The sequence below is a fragment of the Siniperca chuatsi genome, linkage group LG24 (assembly GCF_020085105.1).
Source record: "Siniperca chuatsi isolate FFG_IHB_CAS linkage group LG24, ASM2008510v1, whole genome shotgun sequence".
In the NCBI taxonomy this organism is placed as follows: domain Eukaryota; kingdom Metazoa; phylum Chordata; class Actinopteri; order Centrarchiformes; family Sinipercidae; genus Siniperca; species Siniperca chuatsi.
This window is the reverse complement of record NC_058065.1, coordinates 13069365-13088767: the sequence shown is the minus strand read 5'-3', so window position 1 is coordinate 13088767 and position 19403 is coordinate 13069365. Positions and strand designations below refer to the sequence as shown.

Sequence of the window (19403 nt, the reverse complement as noted above, 5' to 3'; positions counted from 1 at the left end):
ACAGCGCAGATTACAAAGAGGAGGAAGAGAGAGAAAATAGCGAGGGCCGCAGAGAAGCGACAGGCCAGAGAAAGTGTCCACAAAAACTCTGTACAGTGTGTCTATTGTAAAACTGAACTAGCCGACCACAACAGCACGACGTCTCTGCTTCAGCATCTCAGCAGAAAGCAAAACATTACAGTCTATGCATCCAGTCCACAGAGCGGACCCGACACAAGGTATATGAAGGCTAGTAAACAATGTAGGCTACGTTAATTATGGATATGTGATGGCTACTTAACATAAATCAATGTGTTGGCTAGTTAGGATGTCCCTAAGTTAGCTAGGTTTTTTTCAAGATATTAACCACAGAAAATAAAATGCTGCAGTCAATTTGTGAATGCCTGAGCTTCATTCATGTTATTTATTATGATAGTCACAGTTCCTGTCCACTCGTTTTTGCCTCCTATAAATGCCACAAAGAAGACATTAAAAGCTTACGTTACACCTGAGCTGAACTTGTAGATCGGAAAACTTAAGTATATATACCTTTTTTTTTTAAAAGCAAAAGGTGTTTGTTTTTGTATTTTTCTTTAAAACCGAGAATGTAATATGGCACTTAAATGCATTAAATGGGTTTAGTTTTGACAGATATTATTGTATACAATTTAAGCAATAAAAATGTAGATTTAAAAAAAAAAAAAGAGAAACCAATTAGTTGTTCATTTTAAGAGACCTGTCTTATTTTCTGTTCTGCACATTTACTATTGCTCTTTAATAAAGAAAAAGTATTTCTTATCCGATTACTCGATTAATCGATGCAAAAATCTGTAGAATACTATATAATTGACAGCTGCAGCCCTAATTCAGTTTAGACAAAGTAACTTCTCCAATCACTAGCTGCCATGCATTAAAGCTGAGCAAGACATGGTTAAAATAACAGAGTGTCAAGGAGCATTAGTAGAGCTGAGGGTGACATGAGGTGTGACTGACAGGCTGAAGCAATGATGTGTGATGATAAGCCAAGCACCAAACCACACCTTTGTCTAGCAAACACAGGAACAAAGAAACCAAGGCAGAGAAACCCAAACAGTACAGAGAGCTAAAATGACAAATCTTCTTTAAATAGTATTAAAAAAAACAACTCCCAAAGCACTTCGAGATTCAAATAAAAAGGAGAGAACAAAGAGGTTAATTTGTAACAGATAAAAACAAGACAAAAGGAAAAATGATATAAATAGAGAGTGAACAGCAAATATAAAAGTTAAAATAATGAGGTAAAAAAACGCATTGAGAAGTGTTTTGAAATGTACAGAGAACCAGAGGCAGAAAACAGATGAGATCATTCAAAGTTGCGTAAGATGTCCAAGAGCCTCTAACAGTACTGAGGTCACCATTAGCCAGTTCCTAGCACACAGTGTTGGCCATCTGATAGCCCTTAAATAGCATCATCTCTGAACAATAAGTGATATTACACACAGGGTTATTTTTCCCTCTCCCTCCCTGTGTGTGTGCTTGTCCAAATCCATGAGGCAATCTGACATTTAACAACTCCAGAATTGGATTGAGGACATCTGGTTTATGTTATTCTCTCTGTTGTGTACTTCTCTCGCTCTCTTCCCCCCCCCCCATCTCCCTCACTCTCATTGATTTCATTCTCAGGCACACAAAACTAAAAAACCTTCCCTCAAATAACATAAAATCTGCCAAAGCCAAGCTTCAATGACACAGTTTGGTGAGTGGAAACCAAATAAGTGTGACACTGACTAAATCTATTTGCATACAAGGGAAGGGTTATGGGAGTTTTGTGACAATTACGTTTCAAGTTCTCAACAATAAAGTTTTCTTAATAAAGACGCCTCAGCAATGAACAAACATGACTTAAAGTAAATGATGTGTAAAGTGTCACCATGGTGATTCTGCAGAGGAGAAAGCTTGAAAAAAAAAAAATATATATATATACACACAATTCAAGGGTGAAAAGTGCAGCTTTCCTCATCTCTGTGTCCTCTGATCCACTAATTTTAGATGCACTTTGCAAGAAGATGCAGGGGTATCAGTGTGCGAGTTTGTGTGTGTTTTGTTTGTGTGTATGTGTAAATCTCTGCAGCTCATCAATTAGAAAGCAGGCTGGCTGATGGAACCGTGCGCTCTCAGCTATAGAACAGCAGCAGCTGGGCAGGTGGAGAGAAGTCAGAGAGATCATCATCACAAAGCAAGTTAGTCAGGCTCTGTTGGGTTACCTTGCTTCACTGACCAACCTTGGCAATCCTGCATAACTGGTATACAAAATAATAACACCACTAACAGAATGAGAAAATGGAAAATAAGGCAAAGTGTGGTAATTATTGTATAGGCCTGACATTTTCAGCACATTCAGTAATATTCTGAATAGTGACATTTTGGTGTTACATAATGAACTAACATACATAATTTACAATCATCATACTGAGTCTAATATAAGTAGCCTCATGTTATCCTGAGCTGTGTTGGAGTAAGAGTGTAAAAAGATAGCTACATAGCACAATTAATATGTAGCTATAACTGTCCACTCATTAGTCTGTTAGAGTGGTAAACTATAATCCTTTTGTTTGTTAGAAGTCCTGTTTTAAACAGAGAGTGGAAACCAAGCGCTGTGACGAGTAGTCAATTCGTTGACATTAGTTGATGACAGAAAATTAATCAGCAGCTATTTTGATAATTAAATAATCGTTTTAGTCATTTTTGTTAAGCAAAAATGCCAAACATTTGCTGGTTTCAGCTTCTCAAATGTAAGGATTTGAGGCTTTTCTGTGTCATACATGACTGTAAACTGGGTTTTGGACTGTTGGTCATTACAAGACATTTGAAGAAGTCTGTGGAAAAGTATTGCGGGTTCGAGACTAACGGCGTCCCGTCGTCCCGGGGATGATAGAAAATGTGTTTGGGATGAACAGAGATCTTTCCCGGGACGCCTCTGGGATTTTTGTAACGTTATGTGTGTATGCATGTACAACTTTTGCTGAGCAAATGACAAACTGAACCGAGCGGCGCGCCTCTTCGCATGCTGTTACTATAGTTACTATCACTGGATGACTACTCAGCGTGAGACCCATGAAAAATATAAAGATTCTGAAATGTTCCCGCGGTACCGGTCCATCTCTGAATTACTTCCTTGTCACTTTTATTACCTCCTCTGAGGGGAATAGATGGGAAGAATATGAAAATAGCTCATGAAGTGAAGAGGAAATTGTTTGACATCATATCTGAGAGGGACAGGAGATAAAATGACATGTGACACTGGTCATATGCTAAACTCAGCCCAGTAATACAAGGCACCCTTTCAGCTCAATTGTTTCTCTTATACTACACAAGTGTGTGTGGCGAGATATCATTGTATACATCTGTACCTCTAACCACCCAAAATCCACTGGAAACCACTTGTCTAGGCCTTGCCACCCGAAGGCACACAGTTCCCAGCATGAGAGGCACGTGTTTGGAGCTTGTCAAAACACGTCTCGCACTGCCTCTGGTCCACACAAGTGTTCCACAGTCAATCCCGGAGGCAAAAAAACAAATCCAAATTTCCCCAAGTAACCCCACTCTCCGGCCCACATCGAGTTTCCTCTTTCTCTCCCTTCCTCTGCTGCAAAGAGCAAAACGTCTGGCTGTAATCAATCTCTCTTTTGTGCTTGGGCAATCTGATCGGCCCACTGCTCCCTCCGAAAATATCCAGGAGGAAGATTCAGATTTTGCACCAAGAGGAGCGCAAGGACACAAGGTGGCCAGAAAACCTTGATTAGCTCTCATCATTGCAGAGCTATGACTAATGTTCCACTGTTGATTTGGACAAATGGGGGAAAGCTGCAGATTTAGAATGTGAGACATGCTGTACTTCGAGTGTTGTGTCGCCAAAGAACTTGTTGTTGTGATAAGAAGGAAATTAAACTGAGAATAGTCAACAGTGTCTATAAAGTAAAAACAGCTACATACAGGTTTCATATAAATGTTTCATTTCCTCTAAAAGGCTTAAAATTAAGGAAGCCTTTTCACTCACCTGCCAGACATATGCATTTCCTGTAAACAGTGAAATGAGTAAATGCTCTGCTTCAGTTTAACTCTCAGGCACTGCAGTGGAGCTGAAAATATTCTGTGTTGTCATTAGCGAAGCAGCCTGAGAGCCACAGAGCTGCATAATTCAGAACCAAAAAAAGTGATCTAATTTTCAGTTTTTAGCTCCCTGTAAGTGTGAATGCATGAGCCTATAACACAGCCATGAACAAATGTGTGAGATTATACACTTGTCAGTCATTATGTGCAAATGCATCTTTGCATTCTACTCTCAGTTCAAGTGTGCCGGCATCTTCTGCTCTATCCTCTGATTTGGAACCTGCCACTCTTGCCTGAAGAAAAATGATCTGCAGTGAATGTAAGATGAGGCTGGAGGTGCTATGGATGTTTGTGTATATTACGTGGGAGTGTTTGCGTGTGGATTAAAAAATTAAATTAAATTTTAAAATGCCTAGAGAAATGGCCGGTATTTGGTAGAAGATTGCAGATTATATTCAGGGCCGGGGCTGTGGCTTTAACCAGCACAACAACAACACTGGCACGGAAAAAGAGGAGACAATGGAGGAAAGAGGATGCAGAGGGAGATGGAATGCAGCATACAAAGAGAAGCAGAGCCATACAGTATGCAGAGAGCAAGGAGAGACAAGGGTGACACAATACAATGAGAAAGTGTGCTTGGGGGAAAGAATATAATATATATTCTTATTTCCTTTGCTTTGGCAATACTGTGGTTTCAAATGCTGGGTTTCGCACCATAGCTCTGATGTAAAACCCTTCCTTTCCATGTCCGAAACACACCCCAAAATTGCACAATATTTCTGAAATTTCACGATCAGTGGAGTCCCTGCAAAACAGACGCTGAATGGAACTAAGGAGAGAGGGAAAACATTAGTTGAGAGTGAGACAAAGAGAGAGTCAGTGAAAAAGTGGGGTGCACGTGTCCCAGCCAATGCCGTGCTAGCCCCAAATGTTCCTCCCATCCCACCCCTGCCTCCTCAATCAGCTGCAACCTCAAGAGGGACGAGCCTGCCTGTGGGGAAAGGAGAGGAAAGAGAGAATGTGTGTGTCTGTGGTGGCGAAGGGTCCTGGTGTATGGCTATATATCTGTTTTCCTGGAATGGCCTACACTGATTTGACTGATTCAAATTAATTTGATTAATTTACAGATGATTAGCAAAAAGCTAAATTTCGTTTAATGCTTGTTATGCTGCAGCTAGCTCTAACCCTTTGTTTCAGCGAAAAACACTGCGGTGTCAATGCTGATAATCTTTATTTCATACAGCAAGGAACAAATGAGGTGTTCAGTTCAATGATAGACAAATTTGCTTCTGATATTCAGATACATTAAATATGATTTAACATGAAATTGGTATTTTCAGGGCGCAACAGAGGACGTTAATAGCTCTGTGGTTATTATTCTTCTAACCATGGGGGCAGTAGCAGCATAGAAAGCTAAAACAAGTTGACATCCAGAGTGGAAGTGTTAAAGAAATTAAATTAGAGTCTAAACAAAGTTCTTCTACTGTATGTTTAAATGTCTGACAGGAAATACAGATTTAAATTTAACAGAGCATTGTAACTTCCTCTCTCAGCAATCACTTGCTATACTTCTGCACAGACTTCTTCAAACCCCCAAATCCAAGTGAATCTGCTCAGTGTCCAAGAGCGGCTCTAATCATACTGATATCTCTGGTACGAATTGTATGAATAAGAATGGTGCTGCTAGACATAGTGTGCATTTTCAGTTTACCTTTCTGTCTCCACGATAAACAACTGCGCCTAACGTGGCTATGGAGTTACATTTAAAATATGTTATATATAATGAAATCCTTGTGGCAACATTTTTTTGGGGGGTTTGAGGCAATGTTTTCTAAATTTTACTTCCAATGGTGGAATCAGTGTGATTTAAGCATTAACATGTGAAAGATACAGCGTATCACATACTCCAAGCTAACTGTGTCATGATCTAACGAGCCCTGTCAACAACGCCTCAGGAAGCATTCCCTGGCTCTACGCAGTGCCAGGCAGAAAACTTAATGAAAGCAAAACTGCAGTTTCTTGCTGTTTGTTTACAACACTACCATAAGAAGCTCTGATGCATTCCATATGGGAGGGTTCTCTGGGGACCACAAGCACAACACAAGATACAGGCACAAATTCGCACTGCACAATAACAGTCGCAGTGGAAGAGCGTGTCTGTGCTTGTTGTCCGTTGGTCCGTGAGGGAAAGTCCAGGAGAGGCTCACTCCTCTCTACTGTGTCACGTCAAAGCTCTCAAACATGCAGGTGAGCACAAGATGTGGAAGCTGTGGAGCTGAGAAACACTTCCTCTCCAGTTTTCCACATCAAGATTCATGCCTGGTCGCGCCAATTACAGGCGGTGCGTCAAACAAGATGCTGGATTTTTTTTTTTGTATCACTGTAGATTTGAACTCACTGTGTCACACTGCATTTGTCATTTACATCAACACAAACCCTGGTAGGAACACACATGAGAGATTAACATTATTTGCATACAAATAAGCAGAATAACTGCCTGACATCTTCAATTATCTCATCATTCTCATTGGAAAGCAGTGATATAGGAATCACTTAAAGCACAACCTTGAGTGGTTTCAAGCTGTATCAGGGAGACCCGAAAAGTAAAGTCATGTCAAATCAAACCCCAATTTTGATACTATTTATGGTCAGCATTTTTCTGCAATAGCCATTCAATATATTTACATTAAGTCATAACTCTCTATATAGAAGTTTGCCACTCGCACCCTAGATTCAATCTGCCTTTTCACATACAAGGGATTTCCAGGAAATGATACATATATGTAATTCAATCTCATCTAATTATTAACCTCACTGTTAACTGTTTACTCTCTTTACACTGTATCAAGTCACCTCTGATGGGAACGTAACATTCCTTTCTGCCACAGTGTTCAACTGGCAAAACACAAGGTGGCTTTCCTTGTGAAGCAGCCATAGGAAATGCATTGTATTTGGCACTGCTGACGCAGCCAAATCAACCAAGACTACTACAACTTTAATCTGCAAGAAAAATAAAAGTGGATATAAATAATTACTCTAATTAATGTTTTCCTTCAGTAACTTTGTCTTTTTACGATAGTTTGTTGCTGCAACCTGCAGTACAAAAACATCAAGGTGAATTGCTGCGCAATTTACATTAGACTGTAGGGTGAGGAGTGTCGGGATTCATGCGAGTGTTTGAAAGTGTGTGGGAGCGGACGGCATCTCTCTGCAACTTATTAGCACTGAGTGGGTTTGTGTGTATCTGTGTACTTTATTTCTTCAGTGTACAGATCAATACTAATAAACAGGCCTTCCAGAACATAATGGAGACCACAGACTTAGCTCTAAATCGAAGCGAGTCCCACAAGATGTTTTCAGCATTAAAATGCTAATTGTATGGTGATTGTTCGTAGATTCAATCTTTCAGGTTTTGCAGGAAAAGAATCCTTAAAGTATAAACACTGAAATCAACCTTCTCGCCCTCCTTTCAGTTGGATACTGTAAGGACATCAGCTAAGTGTTTAAAATAAAAATAAAGTGCAGGGAACAATGAAATCATGAGGTAATCAGGACACCTGCAATCCTCAGCCGAAACCCTGTCCTTGTCCCTTTACTTTGTTGACATGGAGACCTTGGATCTCATCTTTCACTGTGAATGGCAAACAGAGATACAAGCGGATCAATAGCTGAAAGAGACAAAGCAGTGAAGATGCCCTGAGCTGTGAAAGCACAGGTCTCCGTTTACTGAAAAAGCTAACCGTGTCACAAAGACAGGACGCTACAAATCTAACTTTAAACACTTGCGAGGGGTGGAGGGGTGGAGAAATAGATCATAGAGGAACACGACGAAGAAAGACAGAAGTGAGGGCTGCAAATCACCAGCTGACCATTCATTACATCATACGTCTCTACGCCTGGGTGTTTGTGTGGGTGTGTGTAGGATTAAATTACATTTCCATGCCACGGGTCGGCCCACTGATGAAACACTGCTCGGGAGGTTGATTAGCCACATCAGTGAGACGTGGTAAGACAAGGTGTCACAGAATGCTGTTGGACCGAGTCCCATCTGTATGCCGTTTAACTAGTCTCATAAAAACCAGGCGCGTGCACGTGATACAAGCGCACAGAACAGTATCCGTGAGCGGAAAAGGTATTCTGGTTTTGTCCTTTTTGGCAGGATATCTTTATTTAGTATTCTAAAGTTTTGGATTTACAGATTGAACCTGATGCACTAATTGCCTTGTTTGGTTGTTCCAAATCTTCTGCCACATACTGTACAGCAGACTCTTATGTTTGGTATGTTAGTAGCCAAGAGGATAATTCTCAAGGAGTGGAAGGCTCCCGGCGCTCCTTGTTTCTCCAGATGGTTTAGGGAACTAGTCTCAGGGATACACCTTGAGAGGCTTTGAAGCGGAACACATGGTTTTCATGAAAAATTTGAGAGTACCTGGGGCCCAATTATTAGACACCTTAACTTTTCCGATTGTTAGCTGAAGTGCCTGCCACGCGACATCCAGTTTTGCTATTCTTATTGATAGGCTGATATATTCATTCAGTTTTTTTTATTATTTATTAATAATAATAATAATAATAATATTATTATTATTAATAATAATAATAATACGTCTTATTATTATTATTATTATTATTATTATTATTATTATTATTATTATTATTATTATTATAGGCCGAAACATTGTTGCAGTCTTTTTGTGGTTGTTGTCTTTTTTGATTTTTGTTCTGTTTTTGAACATGGGGTGTGTATGTTTGTAAGTTTGTTTGTAAATGTGATTTTTTTTCTGGTTGTATGATGAAAATTAAATATAATAAAATATTTTTTTAAGAAGCTGCTACCAAGGCCAGATCGGTATGTTTTGATCCTATATGGGGCTTCTGTGCCTGTTGTCCTGTGCATAGACAGAGCTAGCATTGCAGGACATAAAAATGTGGCATTTTGATACCAGTTTTTTTTTCCCTTCCCCAAAGCACCAATGCAGTTTTTACAGCACATTCAATGGCGTCTGACTGTAAAGGAATGAGTGGGCCACATTTTTGTGAGATGACCAAACACAAGAAAGAAGCTGTGTTCTACAATGTGTACACAGCTGTTAGTTCACTACAGCAGCACTAAGTAGCAGAGGAAAAGCTGGACTTATAGTATAGTACTTGCTACATTGATCACACACGTCAACATGAGGCTGAGTGTGAAGCTTGAGGCTTTATTGTGAAGTTTCTGATGAAATGGTGAACGAGTGTATAATCTACAATGAAGTCTTATTCAATGCATGTTTTAAAACCTTTGTTTGAAATAGATTCAGATTTTTACTAACTGTAATTTCAGCACCATAAGCAAACCATCAGCAGCTTTGGGAAGTGTCCCTAAACATTTAATGCTTTTCTTTCAAAACAGCCTCAAACATATTTGTGCAGTGTGGGATTTTAGAGAGCTAGCATGGGGAGAAATAATACAGTGTATTAACAACACGCTGTGCATTTCTTAAGAAAGAAAGACGAGTAACGAAAACATTACACTGTATCGTCCCCTTACAGTGCAGATAATGTGATTTCTTGTTCCATGTATGGCAGCTCTTTTATGTGTTTGTGGGTTTCTGTCACATAAAATGTCTAATTCAACAAGTATTGTAAAGGTGTGATGTAATTTTTTTTATTAAAAGAGCCGAAATATCACCAAAATGTTTTTAACTCTTGGCTGAGGTGGAAAACTCTGTATCGATAAAAGAAAAATGTGCCAAAGTTTAATGGAAACAGACTTAGCTAATAAATCATGACGTACATTAAGCATGGGACTAAAATTCCACAGAAGCTTCCGCTTCACTGAAGAGATAAAAAGTGCTGCAGAACAAAACATCAGATCTGTGGAGCGACTGTAACCTTCCTCACATTAATACATGAAACAAACAAATGCCATCATGTTTTCCATGTTCATCTATGATTTCACTAGTGCTCTTTAAATTTCGTCATTTCATTGTGCCCTCCTGTTCTACAACAAACTGGACAATTATCGCCACCAGCTGTTTTTCGATACGGCCAACTCCTAATATTCTAAAATAAAATTTGGGCTAAATTTGAATGGAAACTTGACTTATGTGGCAAACTTCAACCCGTCCTGCAAACCAGGCCAGACAGAATAAAAGCCAGGAATAAACAGAATACTAAAAGGACCCAGGTTTGGTCCTGAACATGCCAGAGTCCTTGGCTAAGAAAATGTATACATTCAAGGTGGAAACAGTGCAGTCCCAGGGCTGCTGCTCAGTTCCATCTTGATAGAGGCCTCTCTGAAAGCCAGGCGTGTTCCCCATCACTGTCCAGATTATTATCTTTGTAATTGCCTTCCAGTCAGGGAGGAGCACTAGTAGAGTTGGCATTAGCGCTGCCTGCCACCCACTCCAAGACAGGAGAAAATGCTTCAATGGAGACTCCGGAGTGTTGGGGCCTTTAGTTCATTGCCAAGAGAGATGTGGTTGCCGCTTTGTCAGCTTGACCTGCATTCAGGATCCAAATGTTGTCTCTCAAGGGTACAGGAAGTTTTAAGTGAACAGGGCATTGCAGGTTTATTGACGTGTCACAGGTCCAGGTACTATCGCTCCACAACATAGGAGCTCAAGCCAAGAGAGCCTCGACAATGGTATACGAGATTAGTGTCTCATCTCTAGTGTCCACAATGGCCGGATTGAGACCAGACAGAGAACCAACTCTTGTGCACACTGCTTGAGGAGACTAGGCTGATTTTGCCAGCCTTTGGCTTAACCTTTGTCATTTTTTAACAGGACTTTCTTATGCAATTAGAGTCTACCTATTTAACCATTTGATTGTTCTATTGCTGTTTCATTTTTATGTTTTCTTATAATAGCTTATTTTACAATATTATCATTCATCAATATCACATATCTTAAAATATCTTGTTTTGTCTGACAAACAATTTAAAACCCAAATATATTCAGTTCACTATTACAGAAGACTAAGAAAACCAGCAAATACTCACATTTGAGAACTTGGCATCTTTGCTTAAAAAAAAAAAAAAAAAAACGACTTATCGATCGATTAATCGATTATCAGAATTGTCACCAATCCAATATCCAATCCACTAATCGATTAATCAACTACTTGTTTCAGCTCTACTGACTAAGATGGACTTGTTTTAATGAATTAATTAATATATGGTTAATTAATATGTTTTAAAGGATCTAAGAATACTTTATTATGATTAAACTATCATACTATGATTAATTTCTCTCAAACATGTATGTAAGGATATGAGCAAAGCACTTTGAGGATCCAAAGACAAAGTAACGGAAACAAGTTGTTTTATGGTCTTGTTTATATGAAACCAATGACATTACGCTAGGCGTTACAGATGCTGCGAGAGAATGTGACATTAGTAGTTTGCGGTTAATAGAAAAAGGCTTTAAGCACACAAAAACTAAGTCAGATTCTCATACTGAGTCATCATGATAGTCAGAGGGCTGTCTATGACAAATAGTCTTGATAATGATCAGTCACTTTCATATGATACTATATGATTAGGCTAACTTATTACTATTCAACTCAAGGTCTTAAAAGAAAAAACGTTACAAAGGCAGCGTTAACATTTGATAAAAGATGGCAGCGCAGCAGTTGTCATTAGGATTAGATCCATTCAAATGTGACTTTGTACAACTCAATCAGCCTAATCCAATTCTGCATATATTGCTTCAGAGCACAGACTCCACATTCCGACTGTTTAAAGCTCCGCAAACAACTGAGAGCAAGTCCCAGGATCCCAGAAAAACCAGCACCTCGCTCTCTCAACTGGGCTGAATTCATCATCTGAAAGTTGGCAGGAAAAGCAATGAAAACTAATAAAAGGGTCATGCAGCGTGAACACAGGCCTTATTTGAATTATGTCCAAGGATGCGGTCTGGTCCTATAAAGTGCCTGGTGTGCACTGTGCAATACTGGCAGAGTTTAGTTGGTCGTATGCCCCAGGAATGTTATTCACTATGGGAATTTTTTAAATTAAACAAGGGTCATAAAAAAACAGCCACGATCAGCTTATCCTCATTTCTTTAATTGGTCTCAGCTACTATATGTTTACCGTGCCTTTTTATACTCTGAACAAAAGGGTTTCTCTGGAAAAAGAAACTGTATGAAACTTGCCCATACCTGAGTTACAGTTCATGCGAATAATGACTTTCTGAAGCCAACTTATTCTAAGAGGATGAGTCTGGAGAGAGACAGCACTTTTGTCCCCGTACTTGTAGAGCTCCAATCCTTTGGGACGCGATTCCCACCTTTATCGAAGATGTGTAAAAATCCAGACTTAAGACAAATCCTTTCAGCTTTCCTTTCCTTACCACCTCAACATCTACACAAACACTCCAGACTATTCAAAAGCAAAATAAAAAAAAAATGCAATACATACCTGCCACGTTAACTTTTTCAGAGTTTGTGCCGCTGGGTGTGGCAGTGCTGGTGCCGTTGGTCAGGTTGCCCCCCGTGCCGTTGTAGATGTTTTCCACCTTGGACTCTAGCTTGCCCAGCCGCAGCATGATGTTATCCAGCAGCACTGCAAGGGTTTTCTTCAAGTCTGCAAGTAAGAATGTGAATAAGATTACTGGGAAATGTTTTTTATTTCTCCACCAAAAACCTGGAATATCTGACAAGAGATGTAGCACTATGTCTGCACTTGTCTCTGTCAGGGGCACTGCAGTGCTTCAGGATAGAGCTCATTAATTAACCATGGATAGGGGTGTAAAAATGATCCAATGCAAACAGTGGTTAATGCAAGAGTCAGAGAATTGGCTACATCAATAGAGAATCACACATCTGACCCTAATTCCATATGAAATTCAGAAAAAAAAAATTATATGTCTGTCAAAAAAAATAAAAAAAAAAATAAATAAATAAATAAATAGATCTTTCCAAATAACTCTCTCGGTGCACTCCTGTGCCTCTAGTGTGTGCGAGCATGACCCGCACCTCTTTTGCTAGCTCGCTAGTCGCTAAATTCCCAAATCACATAACTGCTTCAAGCCTTGACTACCTTACTTGAAGGTAAAACTGTTACTAAAGCTACGTGTTGCTTTATTTATATGTGCCCACATACAGCTACTGTTGAAAATACTAAATTCAGAAGGATGTCACTGATCCAGGAACTGAGGTAAACAATGCCCAGTTAGCAGCATTTCAGTGAAAAAACTCCCTCCAGTGTATCCATGTATACTACTGCTGGTGTGGCAGTATACCACATTTGCCATGATATTACTAAATCATAGCCTTCATAGCAACAGTGTCTGACATATAAATATATAAAATGTCTGCTATAAGGGATAGAAAATATACACTAGTCTGAGTCCAATATCAACATCAGAGTGACCGTACATGTAATACTTTTGAAGAGAGCATATGAGACTTATTAAAGAGATTTTTATCTGTATCTGATTAACTGAGCATTTCATTCTGACTAAGACAAAGCTTCCAATTATTACATATGCATGTAATTTAAGCTGCTGCCTGTAGTCTGGGCAACCTTGCTTAACTGCAGTGTGTCTGAAAATGTACAACCGGGGACTCTGCATCTCCCACTACAACAAGTCGTTGGATTTCAGGCAGTCAACTTGAGGCTCATTTAAATGTAAAACTGGAGCCGGGCGTCTTTGCGAGCGACCTTGCTGTTTAATTTGGGTCTTTGCATTTCTGTGGGCATCTTTTCTTCCATGAGCATTTATCTGCACAGGACACAGCTAATGGTAGAACAGACAGGCGGGACGCTGACCAGTAATGAGACAGATAGGATATACATTGGCCTCATTTATTGCGGCATTTGTCTGATACTATAACCTGCAGCTATTGCACTGATATTTACAGAAAATGTGAAGTTGTTTCAAGCTGCTGTAACTGGTACATACAGTATAACAACAAATATTATGTTATCAGCACGAGCTCCGTCATAATCATCAAATTCAGAGTGTATTCTATCATCAATGCATGCATGCTTATGTGTACAGAACTGATCCAGAGTTTGGCATGCTTGCTTTCCTCAGATGATGATAATTGCAGCTTGTCTATCACATACAAGCGCCACATCTTCCCTCACCATGATGCATTTGACACGCCAGTTTGCATCACGTCAGAGAGATTGGCAAGGGCACAGCGAGGCCTGGCAGAGCACACCAGCCTGATTCGTGTGAAGACAAACGCCAGAGCATTTGTCTGATTTGGATGAGCTGTGTGCTGGGAGGAGCAGATGCACAGAGAGCAGCACAGTGAGACCAGGAAGAAACCAAACGGAAAGCTTTGGAGCAGCGGCCTTGCCAAGCTTTTGGGCCGAACATAATTACAAAAAAAACGGGTTAGCCCAGAGTTAATGCCCCCCCTCTGTTCACCTCTGGCACATAGGCCTGTGCCCACTCACTTCGGGCTGTAAATCAGAGAGATTCACCAGGCTTGTTTAATATCTTAGCTTGTACCTTAGCTAATGTCAACAGGCTTTACGAGAGGATAGACAAAGATATGTAAACGCCTTGAGTGTATAATTGGCTTCATGTCTTCCTTGCACTTGCAATCAGGAGCAGCAGTTTGGATAGAAATAAGAATGTAAAAGAATACACATTGTGTAAAAATGACACATTTGAGCTATTTGTCAAAAAGGTGGCATTATCTTTTTACAGGCAACAAATCTACCAATCTTGTAAGAAAGAAAGAAAGAAAGGATATATTCTTGTATCTGCCTCTTTTTATAATAGTTACACTTTTAACCCTTTTTAAAGGGTGAGAACATAATTCAGCCTAAACATCTATCTACTTATTAAGACAGTCGCCCTTTTTCAGTCTGTGTTCTTGAAGGTGCTTGTGTTCTCAACAAAAATTTTGATTTAGAATTTTTTGGTCAGTTTATTAAAATAATGTCTATATGAAAATTTTCTCCAACATTTTAGGAGATGTGAGGACCAGCTAACCCGAATGAGGCTGGCCAGCCATTTCGAGCATGCTGGCTCTCGAGATGAACAGCCAATCATTGTCCATGGTCATGCCAGTAGAAACAGTCTTACCTCGGCTAGCCATTTGGTAATTTACCAGTGGTTCTGATCTCCATAGCGTTTTGAACACAAGATACATTAACCTTTGTTTCGTCTCAGAGTTGAAATCTTAATATTTGTTGCTGCCAAATTGGTTTGGCTGAAGGAAATGTTTTTATTGGACAGTTAAACTTTGTACAACAGTGCTGCCTCTGTGGATTTTTGGCTCCTTATATGTACAGATCTCATCGCATGTCAAAAAAACATTTTAAATATGTGTAAATGTCAACAAACAGAGGCAGTGTGATGAATATTACATTTTGTTTTATTGTAAATATACGTTAGAGTGAAGATAACAGGTGAGGTGTACCTTTTGACTACAACTCACAGTCAATGCGGTTGAAAGTTGAATAAAGTGAGTTCAGTGTGTATTGTGTTTTTTCCACAAGTAACTGCTAGATAAGAAACAATCTGCAATTGTTTGATCTGTAAAAAAAAAAAAATCTGTGTAAGTGGTGGATATAAATTATATAAACTAAAAGCAAAAAATGTTCTCAAGTTTTACAATAATTAAATGTGAGGCTTTGAGTCAGAGACCTTCATTAGCAGGTGTGTTAGCAAAGCTGTGAATAATGCTTTCACTTGTCCTTCAGTACACTAACACTGCTGCCAGGTAACCAGATGAGTAATAGCACACCTAGGGACACATTTCTGCCTGTCTTAATATTTCTTAGCAAGGTGATGCAGTTGCAAAATAAATCCTGGAGCGGTAAACACACTGAACTTCTCTTTGCTTTTAATAATAGTGTCATAAGATAATAATCTGGAGGCACAATGACCTGGAATTTTTCATTAAGCCCATGAGCATAAAAAAAATGATTACAGGGGAACATAAGCCCAAGGCAGTCATCAGTGATCCTTTGTTTTGATTGTTTATTGTCATCCGTAAAGCAAGCTTCAACCCGGTGGCAGTGCTCTGCATATCTTACCAGCATAATATAACAAAGCGGGGAAGGAGAGGATTAGACCAGCAATATGAGCTTACGCCACACCCAGTCTTTGCTGTGGGCAACTGGGTTCTCCTGAATTCTGATGTTGGCCCTACGGAGCAGGCCAAGGCAGAGAGTACAGGTGTGATATGCGTCCCAGGCATAAAAGAAATCCATAATAGCTGCTGAACTGTGCAGTAACAAGGCACAGTGTCAGGTGGCTTGTGACACCCAGCTGTACAGATCAGTTTCAGGAGGGGTGGAACGAGAAAGATCATATCCAAAGTCACATCTGACTTCACTGAGGAGGAAGAAGATGGTATGACAGCGCCTTGAGACACCTGGAATCTACTAGTCTACTGTATTACACATATTAACACACAGGCCCAAGACAAATGGCAGTAAAACGAGACCCTACCCCTAAAAATGCTGCTCCAATATTTTAAGTTCTGGCCAAAATGAGATTGCAAGAGGCAGGCACAGGAAGTCATTGTGCATTAAAATATTCATCAACAGGACGCAAATTTGGTTCATTAAATTCAAATCCAGTAAGATTTTATGGGTCATTTATGGATAGCAAAGGAGGAAACCATGTTTCCCCTTAAACTCATTACAAATCGTATCTGGGCAAATCATCGACCAAGTGAGGGAACACAGGAAGCACAAAGCACCCTGCTGCCTCCCTATCTAATCAAGGACATGAAATGGATTTTGATGTGATATTGGACGGAAGTCAGCCGACTGTGCTGCAGCTCCAACAGCACCGTGAAAATCAATCCATCATATAAGGGAACAAAACAAAATGGACAGGACACTGTTTCCTGCTAACTCTAGATTCTACGGACTAGGCTTGGCTCACATTTACCCCAAATGAATCCCATGATTAATGATGAGGATAACTCCTATGTAAATGTAGTATACAGACATATGTACTTTTTCCTCCAAGAAGAGAAACTGTCTGGGTATAACTGTACAAACTAACCTCATCTTAACCTCACATTACTTATTGCTTGAATAAATAAGCCAGATGTTGAGGTTTGAGGTAAATGGAAAGTACAGCTTGCTGATAGTACTTTGCATATGGTGGTAGTGGAATGGTTTGGCATTTTCCACATGTTTGTATGTACATTAAATAAAGAAAAAGAGAGAGACCTGTAAACTTAAGCTTAAAAAGCTAAGCAGGTATTGCACTTGTTTCTTTGCATACTCCTGCTTCTTCTTTACTGGGAGCTGATTTAATCTCCTGGAGCTTTACTGTATCCTGTTGTTTCTCTGGGCATTAGAGAACAATCAATTCCAATCTCAGGTTTCTAATGAAGCCTCCCATCGAGCCATACAGGTCTATGCAGGCCTATTAATGGCATGAATAAATTATTGATGGGTCTTCTGGACCTGTGCTATTACAGTGTTATGCTCCGACTCAGCTGTATCAGCGTTAAACCTCCCAGACAAGTTTTCTTGAATATAGACAATGTTTTGCCTGCTCAAGAGGTAGACACGTGGAACCATTTTGATCCAATTTAAAGAAGATGTAAAAAGAGGGGGAAAGCAAAGACCAGCCCTACATAATAACTAACCTCTTGGTGTTTTATTGCCTCTTAGTGATCTTATGAAAATGAAAGAAGTTAAGGCTCATGCAACATCAGTTAATACATTCATTTTGCTATGCTAATAGCAGGCTCTAGCTCCTTCCATACATGTTAGGCATTTCTTTTTATTCTCTTGTAAGGTCAGGCCTATTGATGGGCTTTCCCACCTATAGCGACAGGTGACACTTCCGACTTCAATGTAATCAAAGAAGCAAAAGACACGTCAAAGGAGAATACCATGTGTGAAAAAAAAGAACTGAAAATATTTCCCGTCAGTCACTGAGCAATGAACCCTAAATTTTCTTTAGTGGAAGGAAAAGACTGTATGAGTGCGAGTATGAGTGTATATGACTACAGTTGCCATAATTTGGGGGATGTTAACAGTAGGTATAATGTTGCCATGCACCCTGTTTTTTTTGTCTATATTTGTTTACATTTTGGCAAATTGGCATTATTAAAAGTATGTTGAATTAGCTATTAGCAGTTCCTGTTTGCAATGTACCCATGGATGTACAGACAATCATCACTGGATTACTGTGATACTGAAGAATTGATTATTCTTAAAAACAACTTCCTGTTGTTTTTTTTAGAACACCGGCATACACCTGCCCCTTTCACCTCATGCACTATCTCTACCTCACGTCTCTCCTACAACACCCCCCTGGGGAAACCCACCTCACACTTTTAGACTGCTGGGTTACATGAACTGCAGCTAGGCAGCTGGCTACTCACCATAAGCTGTCATGGTACCCACATAGGGCCCATCCATGACACTTTGGTTCTCCTCAGCCAGGGCCTTGATGTAGCGCTTGCTGAGGTCCAGGATCTGCTGCCTGAGAACAGCGCTGTTCTCATGGCTGGCTCGCTGCTGGATGGTGAAATGTAGAAGCATCATGCCCCAGATGAACCCAAAGCTGACCAGAAAGAAGCCCAGCTTCTGGGATGACAGCTTCCACAGGAAGGGTGTAGCCATGCTGACTTGACTTGACTTGAGTTGTTGGGGCTGCTGTGGGTCTGATTTGACCGAGGGAAGGTGCAGGGGTTGGGGAGGAGAATCAGGAGGGCAGGCAGGGCATAGCTGTGTCAGTCGGTGTAAGTGCGGTGGTGTTGGGGGGTGGTGTGCGGCTTGTTCGCCTCACCGGCAGGATTTCCTTCTCTGATCCTCATTGCTCAATAACATCTCAGAGGACGGAGTCCAACCTGTTGCATCCTGACACAGAGAAGACAGACAGAGAGGAAAGCAAGATGAGTGGTTAGTTGGTTGGTCTGCTAAACACAGATAATGAGGGAGACTTCCCTCTCCAAACCTGGTCCCACGTGTACATGATTACAATAACAACACTGATAATTACACAGTGAGTCAGCAGTGTTAGCCATAATTCAGAGTAAACTGAAGAAACAGATGTATATAAGTAGTTGTGAAATAAAAAAATTAAAAAAAACGCTCATTACAAGTTCCGAGAGCTCAAAATGACATTGTCATATGGCTTATTTTGTCTGACCAACAATGATTTAAAAGACAAAGAGCAGCAAATACCATATTTGAGAAGCTGGATATTTGGTATTTGGTATTTTTTCCTTGATAAATTACTTAAACAATTACTTGATTATCAAAATTGTTTACGGTTAATTTTCTGTCAATCGATCAACCAATAAATTGTTTCAGCACTAAAGTAAATAATCTGTCTATGTGGCATTAAACATTTCTTTCAAGCAGAAACATAGCAAATCTTACATCCTGCTATATAAAGGTAATG

The 19403-nt window shown here is 39.9% G+C and overlaps 1 protein-coding gene across 2 annotated transcripts in view; it reads right to left on the bottom strand.

The window, feature by feature from the left end:
• Nucleotides 1–19403, bottom strand: part of mgat5 (alpha-1,6-mannosylglycoprotein 6-beta-N-acetylglucosaminyltransferase) — a 91546-nt gene that overhangs the window by 60484 nt on the left and 11659 nt on the right. For both annotated transcript variants that reach the window (XM_044188138.1, XM_044188139.1), the window contains exons 2-3: nt 18379–18856; nt 12473–12637 (exon numbers count right to left, since the gene is read on the bottom strand). In XM_044188138.1, the coding sequence (XP_044044073.1) occupies nt 12473–12637; nt 18379–18619 (406 nt within the window). In that variant the 5' untranslated portion in view covers nt 18620–18856. The remainder of the gene's footprint in view (nt 1–12472; nt 12638–18378; nt 18857–19403) is intronic.